Raw genomic sequence first — 20,006 nt, 5'->3', positions numbered from 1 at the left:
TTCATGAAGCCAACATTCAATCAAGCCACTAGTTCAATGCAAGTAATTCCTTGGAAAGATGATTTTTATCTAGCGTTAAATACCTACAATACAATTTCATTTTTCACATCAAATGGACAGAGAATCTTATCAAAGAACCTAAAACCAAACTCTATAATTCGTTACATTCCATCAGGATTTTTACTGTTCGATCCGCAAAATGTTGTTGGTCAAAATGTTCATTTCGATATCATAAAGTTTACTCCAGTTGATAATTATGATCTTTATCTCCGAAGTTGTGAAAACTCAATGTGGAATGAAGCCACAAAACTTCAAGAAATTTATAATTTTGATTCAGATATCTTTCATAAATTCTTTGTGCAAAAGAACGAATTAAACAGAAGGATTATTGATGAACATTTGAGAGTAATCAAAGATAAAGAATTTGTCTACAATTTCATCCTCGAAAACTCTAGTATTTCCAGTGATATTGAAGCAGCAATGATAAATGAAGGATTAAAAATCAAACCAAATGATCTGAAATTGTTACAAACTAGAGAAAGACTAAGAATATTTACGAATTTTCCAAGGACATCATTTATGCAAACTGAATGGAATGACTTCAAAAGGTCTGACATGAGAGAAACACTCCAAAAACTTTCTAAAAATCAAATGTTCAAAGACATTTCAATAATCTTTCAGGAATCAACAGAAGTTACAGAACAAGAGAAAATTGACATTATCAATCATATTTCTCCTTTTATTCCACCTGAAGAATATGAATGCTTGATGCCAAATAATGTTGAATATTTCAAAAAGAAATCTTTTGAAATCGATGAAAAAATCGGTCAAACAGATATCTTATGTAGATTCTTGAAGATTGGAGCTTCTAGATTTCCAAAAGAATTATCTGATCTATATCAGTCATCACTTTCGTTTGATGAATTTGTTTGCAATGCAACAGACTTTGGTGCTGTTAGGAAAATATCTTTTTCTGATTTCCTTAATATGACTGATGAAGAGAAGTTGTATATTTATATTTCTGGTTGTTCAAATGGATTAGAAGCGAAAGAAATTATCGAAAGGCATTGCATTAATTACAATATTGAGATTTTAAGCAATTTATTATCAAATATCCTATCTGATTCGTCGAAGATTTTTAAAGCATCTTCAACAAAAGAAAGAATTAAATATGTTGCTCAAATTCTAGAAATGTTTCCGACAAAATCAAGTTTAGCAGAGAAACTTATTAATAACTCTACGATTCTGCTTGATGACCAAAATATAGCTGCGATTGAACAATCATTATATTTCCTAAATGAAGCAACAAAAGATATCTTGAGATTATTAAAATTGAATAATCTTATTTCAAAACCAAAAACATATAATCAAATAACTCCAGAATTAATCTTATCTATAGGAGAATCTCTCCTAAATTCAAAATATTTATCACTCAGTAATTGGTCAATTTTCCCTAAATCAGCAAAAAGATTCCACATAGATTTGAATTCTTTGACATTTCGAGCAATGCTTTATTTGAAAGAGTATGAAAGAATAGTAATTACTGATAATGAAATAGATATATGTTTAGAATATTGTGATAAGTTGATTAGAAATGCAAAATCATGCTCACTTTCTGATGAATATTTGAGTAATACAGTTTTAATTTTGGGAATGATTCCAGCAGATATACAACCACAAAAAGTTAAGAAGATCTTCAACAGAATTGGTATTTATGATGCATTTAGTGAACTTGACAGTACAATTTCGCCATCAATCATTGATGCAACACAAGATAAAACGAATTTGCTCTTGAATATTTTAGATAGAAAAACTAATTCTCAAAACTTACGAGAAAACAATTCAAAAGCAAAGTCGATTTGCAAGAAGTTAAATGATATTGATATTATTATGGTTAATGATTATTTTGCAAATAAGGCAGTTGAATTGAATGATATTGATTTCGGTGTAGAATTTATTAATGCATGTATCAATGAGTCAACTTTAATCTCATATCTTTCTAATGAAAATTGGAATGACTCTGATAAAAAGGTTTCCATTATTGATGATTGCATTAAATCATGTTCTCCAATGAACCTCGGAAAGTTTATTGAGTGCAAAGAAAAATATCTAAGAATTAATGATGTTAATGATGCAAATCTTATGAAGTTTATTGTTGATACTGAAAACTCTGCTGCCTGCAATTTTGCAAAGTCAAAATTAACTCAACAATTGCCAGTTATTGTCTCAAATATTCATGATTTAGAACAATTTGAAAAAACAGTTAAATCTCTTGAAGCAAAGCGATTGATTAGTTCTAAAGAAAGAAATGAACTTTATTTTGGTTTCATTTCGAAGCTAAAAACAAGCAAAGAAGTTTATGATGCAGTCAATAATTTATCAGAAAATATTGATTTAACAGATGAGTTAATAGATAGATTTTGTTGTGGCTTTGTTTCATCCAATTATGGTGAATTCAATTTCGATTATTCTGCTAAAGAATTAATTGGGAATTGGCCAGAATTGGGTTTGAATTTTAACTTATTGATTTCTCTATTGCAGCAGCTAAAGAAAAGGAATATTTTGAAGAAGGATATTGCACTTGACATAGCATTAACCTCTTTCAAGATGAAAGATGATTCACTGAGAAATAATGCCAAACTGTGGTCTGAGATATTAGACGAAGAAAATGAAATGATTTTACTTGAGAAAACAAAAGATTTTGGATATAGCTTAGCTTCAAACAAGGAAAATGTTGTTAAGAAAGCGACACAGATGATTAGTAGTAATGAAGATTTGCCTGCATCAGCAATCGAACAGATAATAGAAAGGAAAGAAGTAGATGTGTTTGTGGACACTCCAAGATATGAACAAATTGTTTCTTCAATCAAATGTCCAAAACAACTTAAAAATGTTGTTTCTTGCCTCAAAGAAATTGACAGGAAGGATGACATTGCAAGATTAGCGACAAATTATTTCGGAATTCCTGATGCTTTATCACAAAACACTGAAGATGTTACAGACTTGGTATTTCATCTTCTAAAAATTTAATTTTAATAAACATTATACTTATAAATGTAATCTTTTCTACAAAAGAAACCGTGTCAAGTCATTACATCCTTTCAAAGATGATCAAGATGTTAATGAATAATGAAATACTTATAATGGGTTTTATGATTATTATCTTTATCAACATAGACAAGAACGTAGTTATATAATGGATCTATATCAGGATTGAACTTTATTAACATGAGAAGGATTGAAGGTAGAAGATAATAAAATTTATTATTTTGTCATGTAAATTTTTTAAATGTAAATTATTATTAATTGTCAAGAAAAAAAAAATTATAAAACCGTCTTCATATAAAATGAGCAATAAAAAGGGTCCGGCTCTTGATGAATTGGATCCAATGGCAGCCCTCCTTGCTAAGAATTCGCAAGAGACAACAATATTAGATGAACATTTTAACGAAGCAAAGAAAAATGATAGTTCATTAACCCAAAAGTATATTTCCAACAGGAAGAAATCACATACACCAGATAATTCAATCGGCTTAGGATATAGGCAAAGCTCAAGCAGTTCTTTTCATGGAACAGTTGTCACAAAGACAGGAGACAGCTCCGTTCCAAAAGAATCTGTTCAGCAGGATGCAGATCCTGTCGTTGTCTTTGATGGCCACTCAAGTGATACAGGTGATAACGAACCAATCGAATTAGGTGTTCGTCAGCCATCTTTCGTTTCACTCCATGGTCAAATCATTCCAAAGGGCGCTGACTCTCTTGCCGATCTTCATACTGTTATTGAAGAGGAACCAATGGAACCAGAGCCAATTGTTGAGCAGGAGGAGGAAGAAGACGAAGAAGAGGAAGATGATGCACAGGTTAAAATTGTTAAGCACCTCCAGGCAAAGAATGCCAACAGATGGGCAGCTATCGGTTACGAACCTCCACAGAATTTAATTCCATTAGTTCGTGCGAAATCTCATGCAGTTATTAACGGTCAAAGCCAGGCATTAACAAGAAATGGATATACTACTACATCACTTACAAAATTCTACATGAATACGGACTTAAATGCCAATTCTCCAATCGCTGCAGCAGACATAATCGAGGAAGAACCAGAAATGACTAAATCCGGAACGTTACTTCCTCCACCAAGCCGTAGGAAACGTAGCGGTAGCGATGGCATGAAAATTGGTGAGGCCTCTGCTTCAATGGAACAAATGCATTTGATTATCCCAGGTGATAACGTTTCGAAGTCCCCAGTTAATACAGACTCTTTTGGCACTAATCTTCCAAAATCAAACGTTGAGGAAGATAAAGGAACTTCTTCAAATCTTCAGGAAATTGACGAAATGGACGAACTTTGCGAAAACGAGGAAGACAACAACGAAGGAATGGAAGAAGAAGAAATCCTGGCTGAAGAAGAGATAGAAAGCGGACTTTTCGGAAATCTTAACTCAATTGTCACAGAACCGGAAGAATCTCCAGTCTACCAAACAATCCTTACAGGAGAATTACCAACACTCAAGAACTGCGGAGTCGTAAGAGTTGCTCTTAAGAAGTACATCAAACTTTGCCAGAAAAACAACTTCCACGAAGAACTCGATTACTTACAAAGCTTGCTTGAAGAACTCCCGCAGTCTCCAGCCAAGAAACTTACTCCTCCTTCTACAAAGACTTCATCTCGTCCGAAATGCAAGTCCGCTGGCAAACAGAAGCAGCTTCCTGAACTTGAGACTCCAGCCGAAATGAAGAGCACTCCAAGAGCCAGCCAGAAAACAACTTCATCCAGATCAACTCCAAAACAAACTCAGAACTCTCATAAGAATCTCTCTCCAAACGCATCCTCAGTATCAAGCGAATTTTGCCAATCATCAGCTCCTACAACTTCTACTTCTCTCGACATGCATCTTGACCGTCTTCTTAATGAAATCGACAAAGAATACAACGAAGCCGCTACAGAGCTCGACAAGAAGTGGCAGAGCCCAGAAGTGGTCGCAAAATACTCAAGGCCATCAGCAGATCTCCTTGAAATGCGCTCACAGGCTCGAAAACTTCTCAGACAGCGCCGCCAAGCAGAGTTCGAGCGTATACAGCATGACATCAAGATACAGGAAGAGAAGGAGTCTCTTATCAGCGAGAAACAGCTTCAAGCTGATTATGAGGCCGCCGACAAGAAGCTGAAGGAGCACTACGCGATCAAGAGGGATGTTCTGATCAAGAAGTTCGAGCACAAGAAGGAAATGCTCAGCCAGCTTGCGATGGAAAGGAACGGACCACTCGATGTCAAAAGGCCAAAGATGTTGAACAGACAAAACGACATAGAAATACTCCAGAGAATGACAGACGACGTGTTGAGAGGAAGGGATGTGCAAGACTTCAATATAGACAGAATCTATAGTGAGACTCACAAGAAACACTGATAATTTTTGATTTTTTCTGATTTTTTTATGTCTTTCTATGTTTTTTGTTAGATTTGTATTAGATGTTGGTTTTTATATTTGATAGTTTTATATATTATTAGGCATTATTTTGATCGTGGTTAAATAAAAAAATACAATATTATTCTTTTTTTAAGTTAACTAACTAAATATGATTCAGATCATATTGAATTAACTAGAAATTCATGGGCCTGACGTTGTATTTGTTATTTCTTATATGTTTCAGAAGAAATAAAAAAATATCTCATTTTATTTCTAAAATAATTTCTTGATTAGACATGAAATCAGCATTCTTTTACTAATTAAATGCAAATGATAGTCAAAATTTATATCAAAAATTTTGTTTTATTATGGAAATATATTTGATCAATAATTTCATAGATGTTGAATATTCTTTTAAAGTCTTAATTGTTTGTACATGTGCATGTAATTAGATACATTGTGTGAAATCGTTAAAATATTAAGTTATTTTAAAAAGCTTTATCTAAATTCTATATATTTACTATAAAAAACAAAAATTAATATAATTTATATAGTGATTACAATTCACTACATCTCCTGATGCAGTCCTCGCTAAGTCCTGCATCTACAATTGAACCTCTTAAATTCTTTGGCCAATCTACATCGCATTTAATGGCTGTATTTGCGAAAGCCATCTTTCCTATTACTTCTACAGAGTCAGAAATAGAAAGAGTCTTCAGTTTTCTGCATTTTCTGAACGCTTCCGCTCCAATAACTTTTGCTCCATCAGAAATCACGACCTTCCTTAGTTTCAGACAATTTGCAAAGCATCTGACACCAAAGATTTCTATTCCTGATGGAAAATTGGCAACTTTCAAAGATGAGCAGTTAAAGAACGCATAATTTCCAATAGAACTGACGCTATTCTCTATTTGTACCTTGAGTAAGTTGAAGCAGTTGGCGAAAGCGAAATCTCCAATGCTTGAAACTGATTTTGGAATAATAACCTCTCTAATTCTTTTTCCTCTGAAGCTACTCTCTCCAATCTTCGTGCATCCATCTCGTACAACAAATGTGTTGATATTTCCTGCAGTTGTCGTTATCAAAGTACTGAAATCATAAGAATATAATCCTCCACAGAAGAAAGTGAAATAAATGTTACCGAAACTGATGGAGAATTCTTCAAGATCTTCACAGTCCCTGAAAACATCTTTTCCTATGAATTTCAGTTCAGGTGAAATATAAAAAGTGACAATTCCTGAAAAAGTGAAAGCGAAATTTTGGATTTCCTGGACACGGAGGAGTCCAGTGAGAACAGTTAAGTTTGAACAGTTATAGAACGCTTTTGTTTCAATTACTTTGACTTCATATTGAACAACAAAAGATTCTAACTTGATACAGTTCATAAAGAACATTCTAGGTATTCTAGAAATGTTTAGATTGATCTTAATATTCTCTAGACTAGTGCAAAACTCGAAAACTCCGTCTCCAAAGGAAGTTACGGTGTTTGGAACGTCAATGTAGGTCAAATTGGAGCAATGAGAGAAAGCAAAGTGTCCTATCTTATTGAGATTAGCTGGGAGTTCAATAGAACTGAAAAGACACGAAGCAAAGGCTCCACTTGAAATTTCCGAAATTGCAGGGAGACAAATGAACTTTTCAGTGTATTCCTTGGATGCATAGATGATAGCAAACTTTCCATCACCTCTGTAATACAAAGATCCTTTGATTAATTGGAAATTTCTGTTATTATTTGCAATTTCGAATTCTTGGAGACTGTCACAGCCAAGGAATGCACTTCCTTCTATCATCTTGATGCCTGATGATATAAATAACTTCGTAATCTTTGTATTTGCGAACATTCTGTGACAAATTTGGTTTAAATTCGATTTCGCTGTGGCTACTGATATCAGTCGCTCACATCCTTCGAATATACCTGGAGAAGTAATGTTTCCTTCGACTCCATTGATCGAATTTGTCAAAGTTATTTTTTCTATGTCTGTGTAAGCGAAACATGATGCTCCAATGAGTTTTATGTCTGCTTTGACTGGAAACATAACAGTTGATAACTGCTTGCAGCCATAAAACGCTGATTCTCCAAGTTTTTTCAGACTTTTACAATTTCTGAAGTCTACAACACTCAATTTTGTGAACTCTTTGAAAGAGAAGCTCTCAATTTCGATTAATTGACTTTCAGTTTCGAACGATAGAATTGCTAAAACATTTTTCGAAGTTTTGAAAGTCTGTGGAGTGATTTTTGTGATGTAGGAATCGACAATACCATCTGAAGTTGGCGGCCTACTATCAACGTCTTCTTTAATTGACTCTAAAGTGCATTGATTCAGTAATTTTTCACTAAATCCTGCATTTTTCATAGTTTGTACTGTTGCAGACTCCCAAAGTATGCATGATATATTCGGACAACCTGAAAAAGCATCTTCTTCGAGCACAGGATTGCCAATAAACCTCAAATACTTCAAATTTTGGCATTTACCGAAAGAATTTGATTTAATGAGTCTCAGAGAGTCAGGGAATGTCACAAACATCAAAGACTTGCATCTCCAAAACGCTTCTTCATCAATTTCATCGATTTCATCTGAAAAAGTTACGGATTTCAAATTACCGCAAACAGAAAACGTTCCCTGGTGAATTGTCCTTACAGCGAGAGGGAGCTTTACATTTACTAGATGCTCGCACATGTAGAACGCGTAGGCTCCAATCTTTTTCAGAGAATCTGGAAAATAAATAAATTTGAGGTTTGAACCGTAGAAAGCTCTTTCTGCGATTTCTTTGAGATTCTCTGGTAGTGTGATTGTGGAATTCTGAGTTATTGGCACGAAATAAAGTATTTCTAAGTCATATGAAAACAACATTTTGTTTTGAACGATAAATTGTGAATTTCCCTGTGCCACATTTATTGTTGCGACCTTTGATCCCCACAAAATGTTGTTCCACTGTGTCAAATCCTTTGGAATTACAATTGATCTGAAATTTGTCAGCGCAAACGCGTTCTTTCCGATTTCTGTGACGTGGGTTAGCGGTGATATATGGACTAGTGACCAGCAATTGTAAAATGCATGGCTTTTGATCTCAATAATATTTCCGAAATTTATATTTACGATTTTTGAGCAGTTCATGAACAATCCTTCCGATATAACAGTTATTATGGATGGAAGTGTCATCGAATTCAGCTTCTGGCAGTCAGCAAACGCGTATTCTTCAATAGATTCAATATTATAACCGAAAGAGATGTGAGTTATCGATGATTGGTAAAACGCGTAAGATTTGATCGTTTCTACCGAGTCAGATAAATGTACTTTCGATATTTTTGAGAAAGAAAATGAGTATGAATCGATTTCTTTCGTTGAATTGTGCAAAGTTATGTTTCCTGTGAATGCTGATGGTACGTAAACGAAGTATTCGCAGTTCCTTGAGTAGATACAGCCTTCAAAAATTGTAAATGTTGGATTATTGTCGTTTTCGAATTCTATTTCTTGCAAATTGTTGCAAAATGCGAAAGCTAGTGGAGATATTGTCTGTATTGATGATGGTAAAATGATTGACGAGATTGAAGAATGAGAAAATAATTTTGGATTTAAAGTATTTAATGAAGATTTCGGTGCAAATGTAATGTTTTTCAGGCTGGATGAAGCAAATAACCCGTAATCATCTGGATTTGACTGCAGTAAAACGATAGAAGCTGGAATTTGGATACTTTCCAAAGCAACAAAAACGAAACAGCTGGATCCAATAACCTTTATAGAACACTCATTTGGAAATATGAATGTTGATAGTGAAGAACAGTTGTAAAATGCTCTGTCTCCGATTCTATTTAATTCTTTACAGGGAGAAAGATCGATAGACTTGAGTTTTGTACAATTTTCGAAACAACCCTTACCAATTGTACTCAATTCGGTGCATTTACTGAAGCTAACGCTTACTAATGTTGATGTTGAATTTACAAATGCGAAATCTTGAATCTTTTTTGTAGATGATGGTAGTAAATACGACGTTGTATTCGGTCGTATCTCCAAAGCATTTGGATCTAAATCAGATCTTACAAAAAAAGTTAAGAAACAAAACATTCAAAAATAAGAATAGGGAAAACCGCAACCACTTTTTTTAATCACGATTTAAATATATAAATCGCGATTTTTTAGAAAAATCGCGACTTTTTTAAAATCGCGTTTTTTAATGAATTGCGATTTTATTGTAGTCGCGATTTTTCAAAAAAATTGCGATTTTTATGGAAAATTGTGATCAAAATTAAACGCGATTTTCTTTATCAATCGCGAACATAGAACAAATCGGAACCATGATTTTGGACCTCATTAAGCGAAAAGGTCGCAATTAAATTCAATAACAATGATCAATAATAAGCATTTTAAAATATTATAAATCATTACACTTATTTATATTATTGTTGTAAACAGAAATTCATCAAAAGTGACACCTCAGAAAAGCTAAAATATTGAATTTTTGGAACTTTTGATAGAGCACGTTTTTAAATATTAATTTAAGTAAATGTATATTTTGTAAAGATTCTTTTTAATAAAAAAATAAAATTTTGAAGAAGAACACAAAATCTTCTGAAAAATAATATCACATAAACTCATATTATTTTCTAATATATAACTATTTTATATAAAAATCAAATTCAATGATCTTAAAAGCGAAGGATAAAACTCAAAATTTACGAATATAATGAGTGGGAATATAATGCTTATCTATCATAAAACCATATGTGTGATATTTTCATTGAAATTAATAAGGTAAAAAGTGACATTTTTTTAAAAAAATTAAAAAACTAAAATCCTCTTGGATATATGCTGTTAGGTATTTGCCAATATTTTAATCATATATAAGAGGTATCTGAGCATATGATTTTTTTAAAAAATTACTTTGTTTTGTTATATATAAATATGGAACTAACTAATAACAATCAATAATCAACAATTAACAATTAAATGAATGTTATTATATTTATGGAAAGTGAATAATGTAACTAATCAATAACAATCAACAATTAACAATTAAATGAATGTTATTATATTTATGGAAAGTGAATAATGTAACTAATCAATAACAATCAACAATCAACAATTAAATGAATGTTATCATATTAATGGAAAGTGAATAATGTAACTAATCAATATCAATCAACAATTAACAATCAACAATCAACAATTAAATGAATGTTATCATATTTATGGAAAGGGAATTATGTAACAAGCTAATATTTATGATATAACGGTTATAAAAGTGATATATATGATGTGACGGTTATAAAAGTGACACACCAAGAGTGGCAATTCTAAATCAAATTTAATTTTATATATTTTAATATATGAATAAAATAATTTTTATTAATAAGAATAAATATAATTTTTTATTAATAAGAATTTTCACTGTCATCTTCAGAAACTGATTCTTGATAGTTATATGCCTCGCTATTTTCATCCATGCTATCAAGATCTAAAAGATCCCATCTTTCAGCACCTCTACGTAATGGACGTCGGCACAAAAGTTTATTTGTAAGGCCTGCACACATTGCAAAGGTGTGATGATAAAATGTTAGATCACCCTTGATTTTCAACGGCCATTTACCACCAATCACTCTCCAGTATTGTTTGAGTCGAGAAAAATAATTCTCGACAATGATTCGATTACTGGAGAGTTTTCGGTTGTATTCCTTCTGATCATCTGTTAATTCTGTATTCCTTTGACGTTTAAAAGGAATTTTTGCCCATGGTATTATATCATTAATACCTTGATATCCTGAATCTGCTAATAAGCATGGCTCTGTCTCAATTTCTGCATTCATTCTTTCTTTTTCTGCTTTTAAGATAGAAATGAAATTTTTTGTTTTTTTAAATAATCTAAAATCATGTCTTTTTCCACGGATTGGTTTCGAAAAGTGAAGTAATCTTCCTTTGGGACTGACAAAACATTGAACTTTGACACAACACATTTTATGTTTTCCAGAGTAATATAAATTTTGATCTTTTGCTCTTCCAATTTCTTGTACTGTAGCGTCCAAAGCTCCAAGCATACCGGGATATTCGGTAGATTTTTCACTTTCGTCCCACCGAATATAGGGTCTCCATTTGACAAAGTCCTCACCAATTTTTAAACCAATTTTATGTTTCGTACCGAAATGGCTAACAAAAAAGTGACAGAAAACCTTAAATTGTGCGGCAATTTTAATTAAAAAAATAAACATTAATTTTTGTGATTGATATTATGCATTTTATTTATATTATATAAGATTTAAATTTAGGGGAAAAATTGGAAAAAAAATAAGATTGGAAGTCTTTAGGTAAGAAGGAAAGGGCAAGAGATATATAGTGTACCTATATACCTCTTGCCCTTTCATTCTAAGTAGAAATGGGAGAAACTTTGTCCGCATCATAAGTTATGCGGACAAAGTTTCTCCGATTTCTAATGGGAATTGCAGGCTATGAGGCACTGATATATAATCAGTACCTCATAGCCTACAATTCCCCTTATTAGACTTCCAAACTTTGAGTTAATGTCTTGACATTAACTCAAAGTTTGGAAAACTTCTCGTAAGAATCAATCGTCAAAAACCTCGATTGCAGTTATATTCATTGTGTTAAATTTGATTTATTTTGAAATTTTTATAAATTAAATTTTATATAACATAAAGCGTTATGAATTAGTATTTCCATATGAATTTTATCTCGAAAATAGTAATTCTGTCCAGTTATATTTCGGTTAATTTTGGAAATTTCTAGGAATACTTTAAGATAGTATGATTATATATAACTCTGCCTTCATGATTTATTTTAGCTTTCGCGCAAATATCAGTTAACTTAACTCCATTATTTGATTTTGTGATGGCTTCACAAAGCCAATCAATATCAATCTCTTCTGGAGAATGTCTTCTCATCTAGAATATTTTCAATACTTTACATACAAACATTTTTATTTCTAAAAAACTTTTTAATTTTTCTAGGATATATGAATGAAAATAGTTAGAACAAGATTTTGAAGCTCAAAACATTAAAAATTATTAAAGATTTGTATAATATGATTAAAAATGGGAAATAATATGAGGCAATATAAAGGAATATGAATATTAAATAAATATATCTAAATAGAAAGAATCAGAAAAATCAAATTATTGGCGCCAAAAATGTCACCTTTTTGGTGAGCCATTTCGGTATGAGATATTTAAACCAATTTTATTTATGATATCCATTACAATAGTTAGTATACATATCATGTGTACTGTGTCACTGCGCGCCTCCTTACCCATTATATGTGAATTTGACACTTTACAAAACCATTAACGTATATTTTACAACACAAACGACAACACTAACTTAACCTTAAATATTTACAAAGCCGCCAACCACTTCACCTCACTAACGTTTTCACAAACGACTTCACTACTGTAAAAATAAACGTTCTCACTTACAAAAGTATTGCAACTCCTCCCATTGCTGTGCTTCACACAATACTTCATATTCTTCAGTATCGCTGCTGTCGCTCCAATCGTCAGAGTCAAAGTCACTGTCAAAATAAATGTTAGTAAGTTTTGACAAAGCTAATGAAACACGTTTACCGTTTGTATCGTATGCTTGTATAAACTTTCCATTCTTCATTCCTTCATAAACGCTCAAACTAACTTTACCCTTTCTCCCTCGTATCTGATAGAATGTATTTTCACGAGGAACGAAGAACAAATTCTTGAACTCATGACCGTTGTAGTTTGTTATCTCAATAGTTTTCGTCATTTATATAAAAATAAAATAAAAAATAAACTTAAAAATTAATGATATCACCACCCTCACGCGTATGAAAACATAGCACAAAAATAAATTTAGGTGAAGCGGTGAGATCTCACCTCTTTTTTCACCCTGTTGAATTCATTGCTTTATAACTCTCTTCCTTGGTTTCTTTTTAGTTGCTTTCTTCACGTCTGTCTCCAACTTGACTGTCTTTCTTCTTCGTCCATAATGATACCAATTACTTCCACCAGTCAATGGGTCAAATGGTCGTTCATAAGGGTTTCCATACATTCCATAAGGTCCGTATGGATAAACCGCTGGTGGAGAAGAAACATTTTCTTTAGTTCCATCGACTCTATTTAAATGCATTGTTTCACCTTTCATCTGGTCATTAAAGTCTTTTGCGTGTTTTGCAAACTCATCGTCCTTTCCTAAAGCATTTTCTGACTCAGTCGCAACCAAATTGGATGCTTTATTTATGAGCCCTATTTTATTTAATCTTAACTTCTTTGCAACCCAGCCTCCAATCTTTCCTTTATTTGCATCTAATGTCTTTGAAACTCTTCCTCCACTCATTTTATTTACTGCGTCATAAGCTCCAAGTGCTTTTGCTCCAAATGCTAATGCTTTTGTTCCCATTGCGCCTAAAGCTGCCCAAGCTACCATTTACACCATATTAAAATCATCTCTCTTCAATATTATCTCATAAAAGTTCTCGTTACTGGAGTGTTGCATGCTAAGTTCGGTCAACGATAGAAATTGAGTGAAAATTAATCGTCGAGGAAGTACGATTATGTAAAGTAAAAAAATGTTGTGGGATTTTTAATATTATATATTATTTTATAATAAAATTTTTTTGAGTCATTTTAAGAAGCACATATAATTTTTTGAATTTAAAAATTAAAGTAGTGTCAAACGAATTGATCACTTAATTTAATACTCAGATTTCTTAAAATTAATGAAAAAAAAGTTTTCTGAGAACTTTTGAGAATGGTTTTCAAATTCCATTATTGAAAATATATAGGTATTGTATGAAATTCAAACTCTATATTTATTAAAATTCTAAATTTTTAATAAAATAACTTTTCAGAGGAATATGATTTTGAATGGTTGATTAATAAGTATAAAAATGTCTACGATTTTAAGGAGGGAATTGTTCCTTATGAGGTATACATCATAACTATATACCTCATAAGGAACAATTCCCTCTTGATAGCTGGGAAACTTTCTCTGAATAACTTATCATTTGGAGAAAGTTTCCCAGCTATCTATTAGAAACTAAAGGCTGTGAGGCACTAATATATAATCAGTGCCTCATAGCCTTTAGTTTGTTATTAAAAACGAGAAAACTTGTTCGAAATGATAAACAATTTCGAACAAGTTTTCTCGTTTTAAGGAGGGAATTGTTCCTTATGAGGTATACATCATAACTATATACCTCATAAGGAACAATTCCCTCTTGATATCCTGGATATTTTTGAATATATTTTTTTAATTAAAGTTCTCAAAAGTATTATCAAAAGTGATTTTTTAAAAATATCTCCAATTAATTAACTAATTAAAAGTATTATATTTTTAAAATTAAATAGTTTTTCAATTTTTTTGAAGGAATTGAGATACTTCCCACGACAATAAAATTGAGAGGTTTACATTATGACTGATCTTAGCATGCAACAGGAGAAAGTCAATGAAACATAAGCGTTCTCACGGGCTTCGCCCTCACCGCTTTGCGGTCTATCTAACTTCTTTCTTATATCATCTATACGCTTCAAAATGTCTGAACAATTGCTAACATCTTCTACAACAGTTATTTCATCATGAATGACCTTCAAGAACAAGCTCATTTAATATGCTATTAAAATCATCTCAATAATGAGTCCATCCTTTCCATCTTTAGGTAGCACAACATCTTTCATTGAAGAAGGTTCGACAAGTCTTATGTTAAACTTACTGACAAAGTTTGTTATACTATAATGCTTCGGCGGCGAATACATGTAGTTTGAAAGACATAATATAGATTCTTCAGCAAATTCACTTATACTGGATTTTATAACAATGTTTTCACGAGACCAAATACCACCAATTGACAATCTTGTAAGCAATCCTGCTGAACCTTCTACTGTAAACGTCGATGGTAACATTCCACGAAGGTCATCTATTGACATCTTTGAGTCACTGAATTTAAAGATTTTCTTAAAGCAATCGTCATTATCTAACCATGCAATAGCATTGAAGTTTTCATTCGAATATACATCTGCTTCATTAAATGTAAATCCTGACTTCTTTGCAGAGATGACTTTAAAATCTATTGAGTTTGTTTCAAAATTATATGCTATGGTAACTTCTGAAGGTAATGGATGTCCTTCCACAGTCAGTTGTTCTCTCACTACCGTTTGAAGCTTTGTATTAAAAACTTTCATGTCATCTCCTGTATCTAAGTTCACATACACAGCAACAGGGAAACTATCTTGCTTCTTTGTTTCATCATTATATCTCAAAACATTAAAGTTCTTCAATAATATTGTTCTTCCTGCTGGAATACTTCGAACCTGTCTGATTTCAATAGCTTTCTCACCTCCTACATACTCTACCCAGTGTCTTGGATATTCATAAGTATACTGACTTTCTTGAATTTTGGTTGGTTTCATCATAACGTGTTCATAGTATATCTTTATACTCTTGTCAGTTAGACTCGGTGCTATGTTCTGAATATTTCTGACTTGTATTTTTAATGGAGATAAAATGAAGCATTTAATACATGACGTAGATGAAGACATGAATGAAAGCAGTGAAAAGCTCAACAGTTCTCTCATTCTTCCTTTCAGTAAGGACTATGAGTTCTGTTCAAATGGTGTTTATTTCTATTGTGGAAAGATGGGTTCAGGTAAGACATTTAATTTAATTCGTCATATACTCATAACAGAGTGTTTAGGAAACGACTCTTACTATGACCAAATCATTATATCAGCAACTTCAGACTCTATGGATTCAACAGCGAAAACATTTATGTCAAAAGTTCAAGTCTCTGTCGTTAAAGTTCCAGACAGTGAACTCATTGAATTTCTTCAACGTTACATTCGATGTAAGAGGAAATATTATGCCATCGTAGAGTTCATACAGTCAGGAATGCAAAAGACTTCTGAGGAGATGGAAAGAATTATTGACAAACACCACTTACGTCAGTACTCAGGAGTTTACGATATGAAACGACTGACAAACTACATTCTATCAAAACTTTCAAAATACCCCTTCAAAAAATATCCTTCAAACACTCTGCTCGTTTGTGACGACTTCGCCGGAAAAGGTTTAGTGTCAAAACCAGACTCACCATTAGCTAACATCATTACTAAAGTCAGACATTACATTTAACTGTAGCAATACTTATGCAAACATGGAGGTTTTTAGCTTTAAACATAAAACGTCTCATAACTGACTTCGTTATCTTTCAAGGTTTCTCACGTTATGATATTGAACTCATTTGGAAACAATCAGGTATAACATTACCTTTTGAAGAAATTTGGGAAGCATATAAGTCTCTCATCTCTCCTCGTTCATACCTTGAGATTCATATCATGACTAATACCATTAAAGTCAAAAATATTCCATGGGAACGACCAACATTGTTTTAAAGTTTAACCTTCAATTGACTGATGGTAAACAAATTCCATGCATCTCTGTCGCCATTTCTGTTAATATTTTTGCTGTCATTCATATCATCCACTTCCCCATCCGTTAGCTTTTGAGGATATGCGTTAGAATAGCTGTTCTTAAATGAAGGCTTTTCACCTTTGAGAGCATAAACTCTATAACTTTCTGCATACTTTATGTTTGAACCTCCTGAGCCATCATTGACATAAATTTTTATAGGCTTCCACCCTTTGTTCATGTTCCTGCTTCTTCCCTTAGCTCTTTTGTTCAGTAGTTCTACATCTTTATACACAGCACCTGTCTCAGTGAATTCAACAATATTTTCATTCGTTAGCTTTACATTCAAACTCTTGTCGAGTATATTGTTCATTTCATACATATAAAAGGTTTTTATTCTATATGAAATGAGAAGTAAGTCCATCTTAGCTGGTGCCGTTAATGTTCCAATTGAACCAACATCAAATGTTGACTCACGAACAACAAACAATATTGTCATAAAGAACTATAGTTCGGTGTTTGAAAGAAAAAGAACCAGAACTTAAGTCGGTGAATTTAAACACAGCTTCAAACGCTAACGCTACATCAGATGTTAAGTTAGAGTATCCACCACTGGACCAAATTCTTTCAAGAGAAGCCAACGACAACCCTTACACAAATGTTCAAACAAATCCTTCAGATAACGTAGACCATTACCTTCTTCAGTTATACCAAACAATTTTACTCAAAGACGATAAGAAGCTTTTGACAAATCTTATAAGCAAGAACCAAATAATTCTAACAAAGGAGGACCTTGAAAATGTTATCTCACGAATAACAGGGAAACAATGTGTCATTGACTATCTCGACCCTGAAATCGAATGCTGTGGTCAAACTCCACTATTCATGAAAATAGGTAACATCCGCATCATTGAAACACCAGGAACTACAGGAGTTGAGTTTAAGTATAAATATTCGAATGAATATACAAAACTTTCAACAGAATATAAACTTTGCTTGAAATATGTTTTAGTAAATTAAAGCAGTCAGGACCTTCGGTCTTGGCGCTTTGCGCCGTCAGTCAAAAAATTTCAAGTTAGCAATTTGTAATATCTATCCAAAACTTCTTCAACAGTATCGAACTCATCTTCATAATGCAAACCTAATCTTATTGACTTGGTGCAGTTTTCACTAACACAATATTTTTCTGTTCTCTTGACTGACATAACTAACTCATTTGTTTCATCAAACAGCAACAACCAAAGTTCATGACCTAATACATAACATTCATACTTTATATTTTTAGCTCTGAGTTCTCTTGTAAGCTGTTGCATTTAATATTTTCTAAAAAGTCAACTTCAACAGTCATTCGCACTGGTGCCTTCAGTTCTACAGGCTCTCCTTGAAAGTCAACGAGTCTGAATTGCATGTCTTTCAAATTATGAGGACTAATGCAAACCCATTTACCTAAATGAGTTGCTATGACAGGAACGTTTGGAATGAACATTGAATTTACTTCATAACAGAAGGATTTATACTCTACTGAACCTTTACTATTAACTCCTGAAATGCCTGTGACATTAGCTATTTTTGACTCAATGTACAAACAGTTGCCATAACATACATATGGAACAGATTTCATCTCAATCGTTTTGTCAACATTTTTCAAAGGAAATGTCATATGGTATGCACCCAGAAGCAATTGAACTCTATGACTCATTCTTGGTATCTTAAACTCTTTCTCGCTGCTGAACTTCAATGTTCCCTCCGAAGAGAGTTCGACATCTATGTTGTCAATAGTTTCTTCATTTATGAGAGTATCCATGACTCCAGCAATTTTATCTATTCTATACCCAGCTCTGTTAGGAAATGTTATAAAACTTCTTTTGTCATCTATTTCAATCTCTATGAAATCTGTTTCATCTGTTATGACAAAAGTTGCGATAGTATTGAAGTCAACAACTCTGAAAGCAAGCGCTTCATTCTGAAGACCTAAGTTTGTTTGTAGCTTTAATGTCCCGTATTCGTTCGGGTCTGTACTTTGCAAATAGAACAACATTTTATTCTCATTAAAATATGACTATTGCTGCAGATGCGTATGAAACAAATGAAGCAAGAAGAGCACATGAACTAGTTAACGAAAACTCAACTTTAACCATTGAAGGCAATGATTTAGTCATTGCCGATGGAAAAACTAAAAAAGTCATTGATTTCGATACTTTTAACACTTATGACCCATTCATTACAACAAGCAAGGTTCCCATCATAAATGATGGAACGGTGCAATATATAAATTCTACAGTAGATGCCTCATTAGTGAAAGTACTGAATGTTCTCATTGAATTACTAAAGAGCTTCCGATTTGACGACAACATTAAATGCTTAAAGAATTTAGTCATGAATGAGAAACAAATTCTCGGCGTTGCTGGTAGCAGTAATGATGTACACCTTATGACATTAGAATATTATAACGAACATAAAGATGAACTGAAAGGAGAGAAGGGTGACACTGGACCTCAAGGACCACAAGGAATACAAGGAATACAAGGACCTCAAGGCGAAAACGGTTTGGATGGTGAAGATGGAAAGGATGGAAAAACTGCTAAATCATGGATATGGAACCTTATAAATACTGGTTTAACAGCTGCTTCATATGGAGTTCTTCAATACCAAATCGGAAAGATATGGGCAGTACTTGGTGAAGAAGCTTTAGATGACGTTAAAAATGCTTTGAACTTCATTTCAAATGGTTCGGATACTATTAAAACTTTATCTGGTTGGATGCAAGAAACAAGGAGTCAAATAGATACTGTAAGACGTATAGCAAACAATGCACGTACGGGATTGGATACTTTACGAGAAGCACAAAATACACTAAAGGAAGCAAATGATATTCTTGGCTCAGTATCAGACATGCATGAAGATTGGCTTAAAGGTATTGACAAATCTTTAAAAAATCACAGTCAGTCTATTGCTGACTACAAGAAAAGTATAGATTTTTTACATAGTGCTATGGACGTACATGATGGAAGCATAAGGAACTTACTTAATGCTAACAATAACTTACCAGGAACTATTAAAGCATTTATAAAGTCCTTTGTAAAACCTGGTGCTCTAACATTTAGGTCTTTGAGAGCAAGAGCATTGAAGTCAAGAGATGCAGAAACTCCAACAGAACCTACAGAAGGAACTGAAACAACAGAAACTCCAGAAGAACCACCAAAACCAACAGCTAATGAAA

The 20,006-nt window shown here is 32.8% G+C and overlaps 8 protein-coding genes and 2 pseudogenes across 10 annotated transcripts, besides 4 other annotated features; 4 read left to right on the top strand and 6 right to left on the bottom strand.

Annotated features, from left to right (window-relative positions):
- Positions 1-3: 3 nt before the first annotated feature.
- Positions 4-3,030, top strand: TVAGG3_0004120 (uncharacterized protein; the record flags this gene model as incomplete). The annotated part of the gene is made up of 1 exon (XM_001309052.1): positions 4-3,030. One exon carries the CDS (start codon positions 4-6, stop codon positions 3,028-3,030), a length of 3,027 nt encoding a protein of 1,008 aa, XP_001309053.1.
- A 317-nt stretch (positions 3,031-3,347) lies between these two features.
- On the top strand, positions 3,348-5,405 carry TVAGG3_0004110 (uncharacterized protein; the record flags this gene model as incomplete). The annotated part of the gene is made up of 1 exon (XM_001309051.1): positions 3,348-5,405. One exon carries the CDS (start codon positions 3,348-3,350, stop codon positions 5,403-5,405), a length of 2,058 nt encoding a protein of 685 aa, XP_001309052.1.
- Positions 5,406-5,962: 557 nt separating this feature from the next.
- TVAGG3_0004100 (leucine-rich repeats (6 copies)-containing protein) lies at positions 5,963-9,469 on the bottom strand (the record flags this gene model as incomplete). The annotated part of the gene is made up of 1 exon (XM_001309050.2): positions 5,963-9,469. The coding sequence occupies one exon, from the start codon at positions 9,467-9,469 to the stop codon at positions 5,963-5,965; it is 3,507 nt and encodes a 1,168-aa protein (XP_001309051.2).
- Positions 9,470-9,805: 336 nt separating this feature from the next.
- Positions 9,806-9,843: a mobile genetic element.
- Positions 9,806-9,843: a terminal%2Cinverted (terminal inverted repeat of Banshee-A3 transposon ID:TVAGG3_0004090).
- A 933-nt stretch (positions 9,844-10,776) lies between these two features.
- Positions 10,777-11,436, bottom strand: TVAGG3_0004080 (DDE endonuclease family; the record flags this gene model as incomplete). The annotated part of the gene is made up of 1 exon (XM_001309049.1): positions 10,777-11,436. The coding sequence occupies one exon, from the start codon at positions 11,434-11,436 to the stop codon at positions 10,777-10,779; it is 660 nt and encodes a 219-aa protein (XP_001309050.1).
- A 271-nt stretch (positions 11,437-11,707) lies between these two features.
- Positions 11,708-11,914: a mobile genetic element.
- Positions 11,915-12,820: 906 nt separating this feature from the next.
- Positions 12,821-13,147, bottom strand: TVAGG3_0004060 (uncharacterized protein; the record flags this gene model as incomplete). The annotated part of the gene is made up of 1 exon (XM_001309048.1): positions 12,821-13,147. One exon carries the CDS (start codon positions 13,145-13,147, stop codon positions 12,821-12,823), a length of 327 nt encoding a protein of 108 aa, XP_001309049.1.
- Positions 13,148-13,279: 132 nt separating this feature from the next.
- Positions 13,280-13,525, bottom strand: TVAGG3_0004050 (protein of unknown function, DUF4107 family; the record flags this gene model as incomplete). Its single annotated transcript, XM_001309047.2, has 1 exon — positions 13,280-13,525. One exon carries the CDS (start codon positions 13,523-13,525, stop codon positions 13,280-13,282), a length of 246 nt encoding a protein of 81 aa, XP_001309048.2.
- Positions 13,526-14,988: 1,463 nt separating this feature from the next.
- Positions 14,989-20,006: part of a mobile genetic element that runs on past the window's edge.
- Positions 15,917-16,510, top strand: TVAGG3_0004040 (uncharacterized protein; the record flags this gene model as incomplete). Its single annotated transcript, XM_051219727.1, has 1 exon — positions 15,917-16,510. The coding sequence occupies one exon, from the start codon at positions 15,917-15,919 to the stop codon at positions 16,508-16,510; it is 594 nt and encodes a 197-aa protein (XP_051104713.1).
- Positions 16,770-17,285, bottom strand: TVAGG3_0004030 (annotated as a pseudogene). Its single transcript has one exon. A coding segment is annotated over exon 1 (516 nt).
- On the top strand, positions 17,328-17,803 carry TVAGG3_0004020 (annotated as a pseudogene). The gene has a single exon. A coding segment is annotated over exon 1 (476 nt).
- Positions 18,060-18,824, bottom strand: TVAGG3_0004010 (uncharacterized protein; the record flags this gene model as incomplete). The annotated part of the gene is made up of 1 exon (XM_051219726.1): positions 18,060-18,824. The coding sequence occupies one exon, from the start codon at positions 18,822-18,824 to the stop codon at positions 18,060-18,062; it is 765 nt and encodes a 254-aa protein (XP_051104712.1).

Source organism: Trichomonas vaginalis, chromosome IV (assembly GCF_026262505.1).
Source record: "Trichomonas vaginalis G3 chromosome IV, whole genome shotgun sequence".
Taxonomy (NCBI): Eukaryota; Parabasalia; order Trichomonadida; family Trichomonadidae; genus Trichomonas; species Trichomonas vaginalis.
This window is presented reverse-complemented; position numbering and strand designations above follow the sequence as displayed.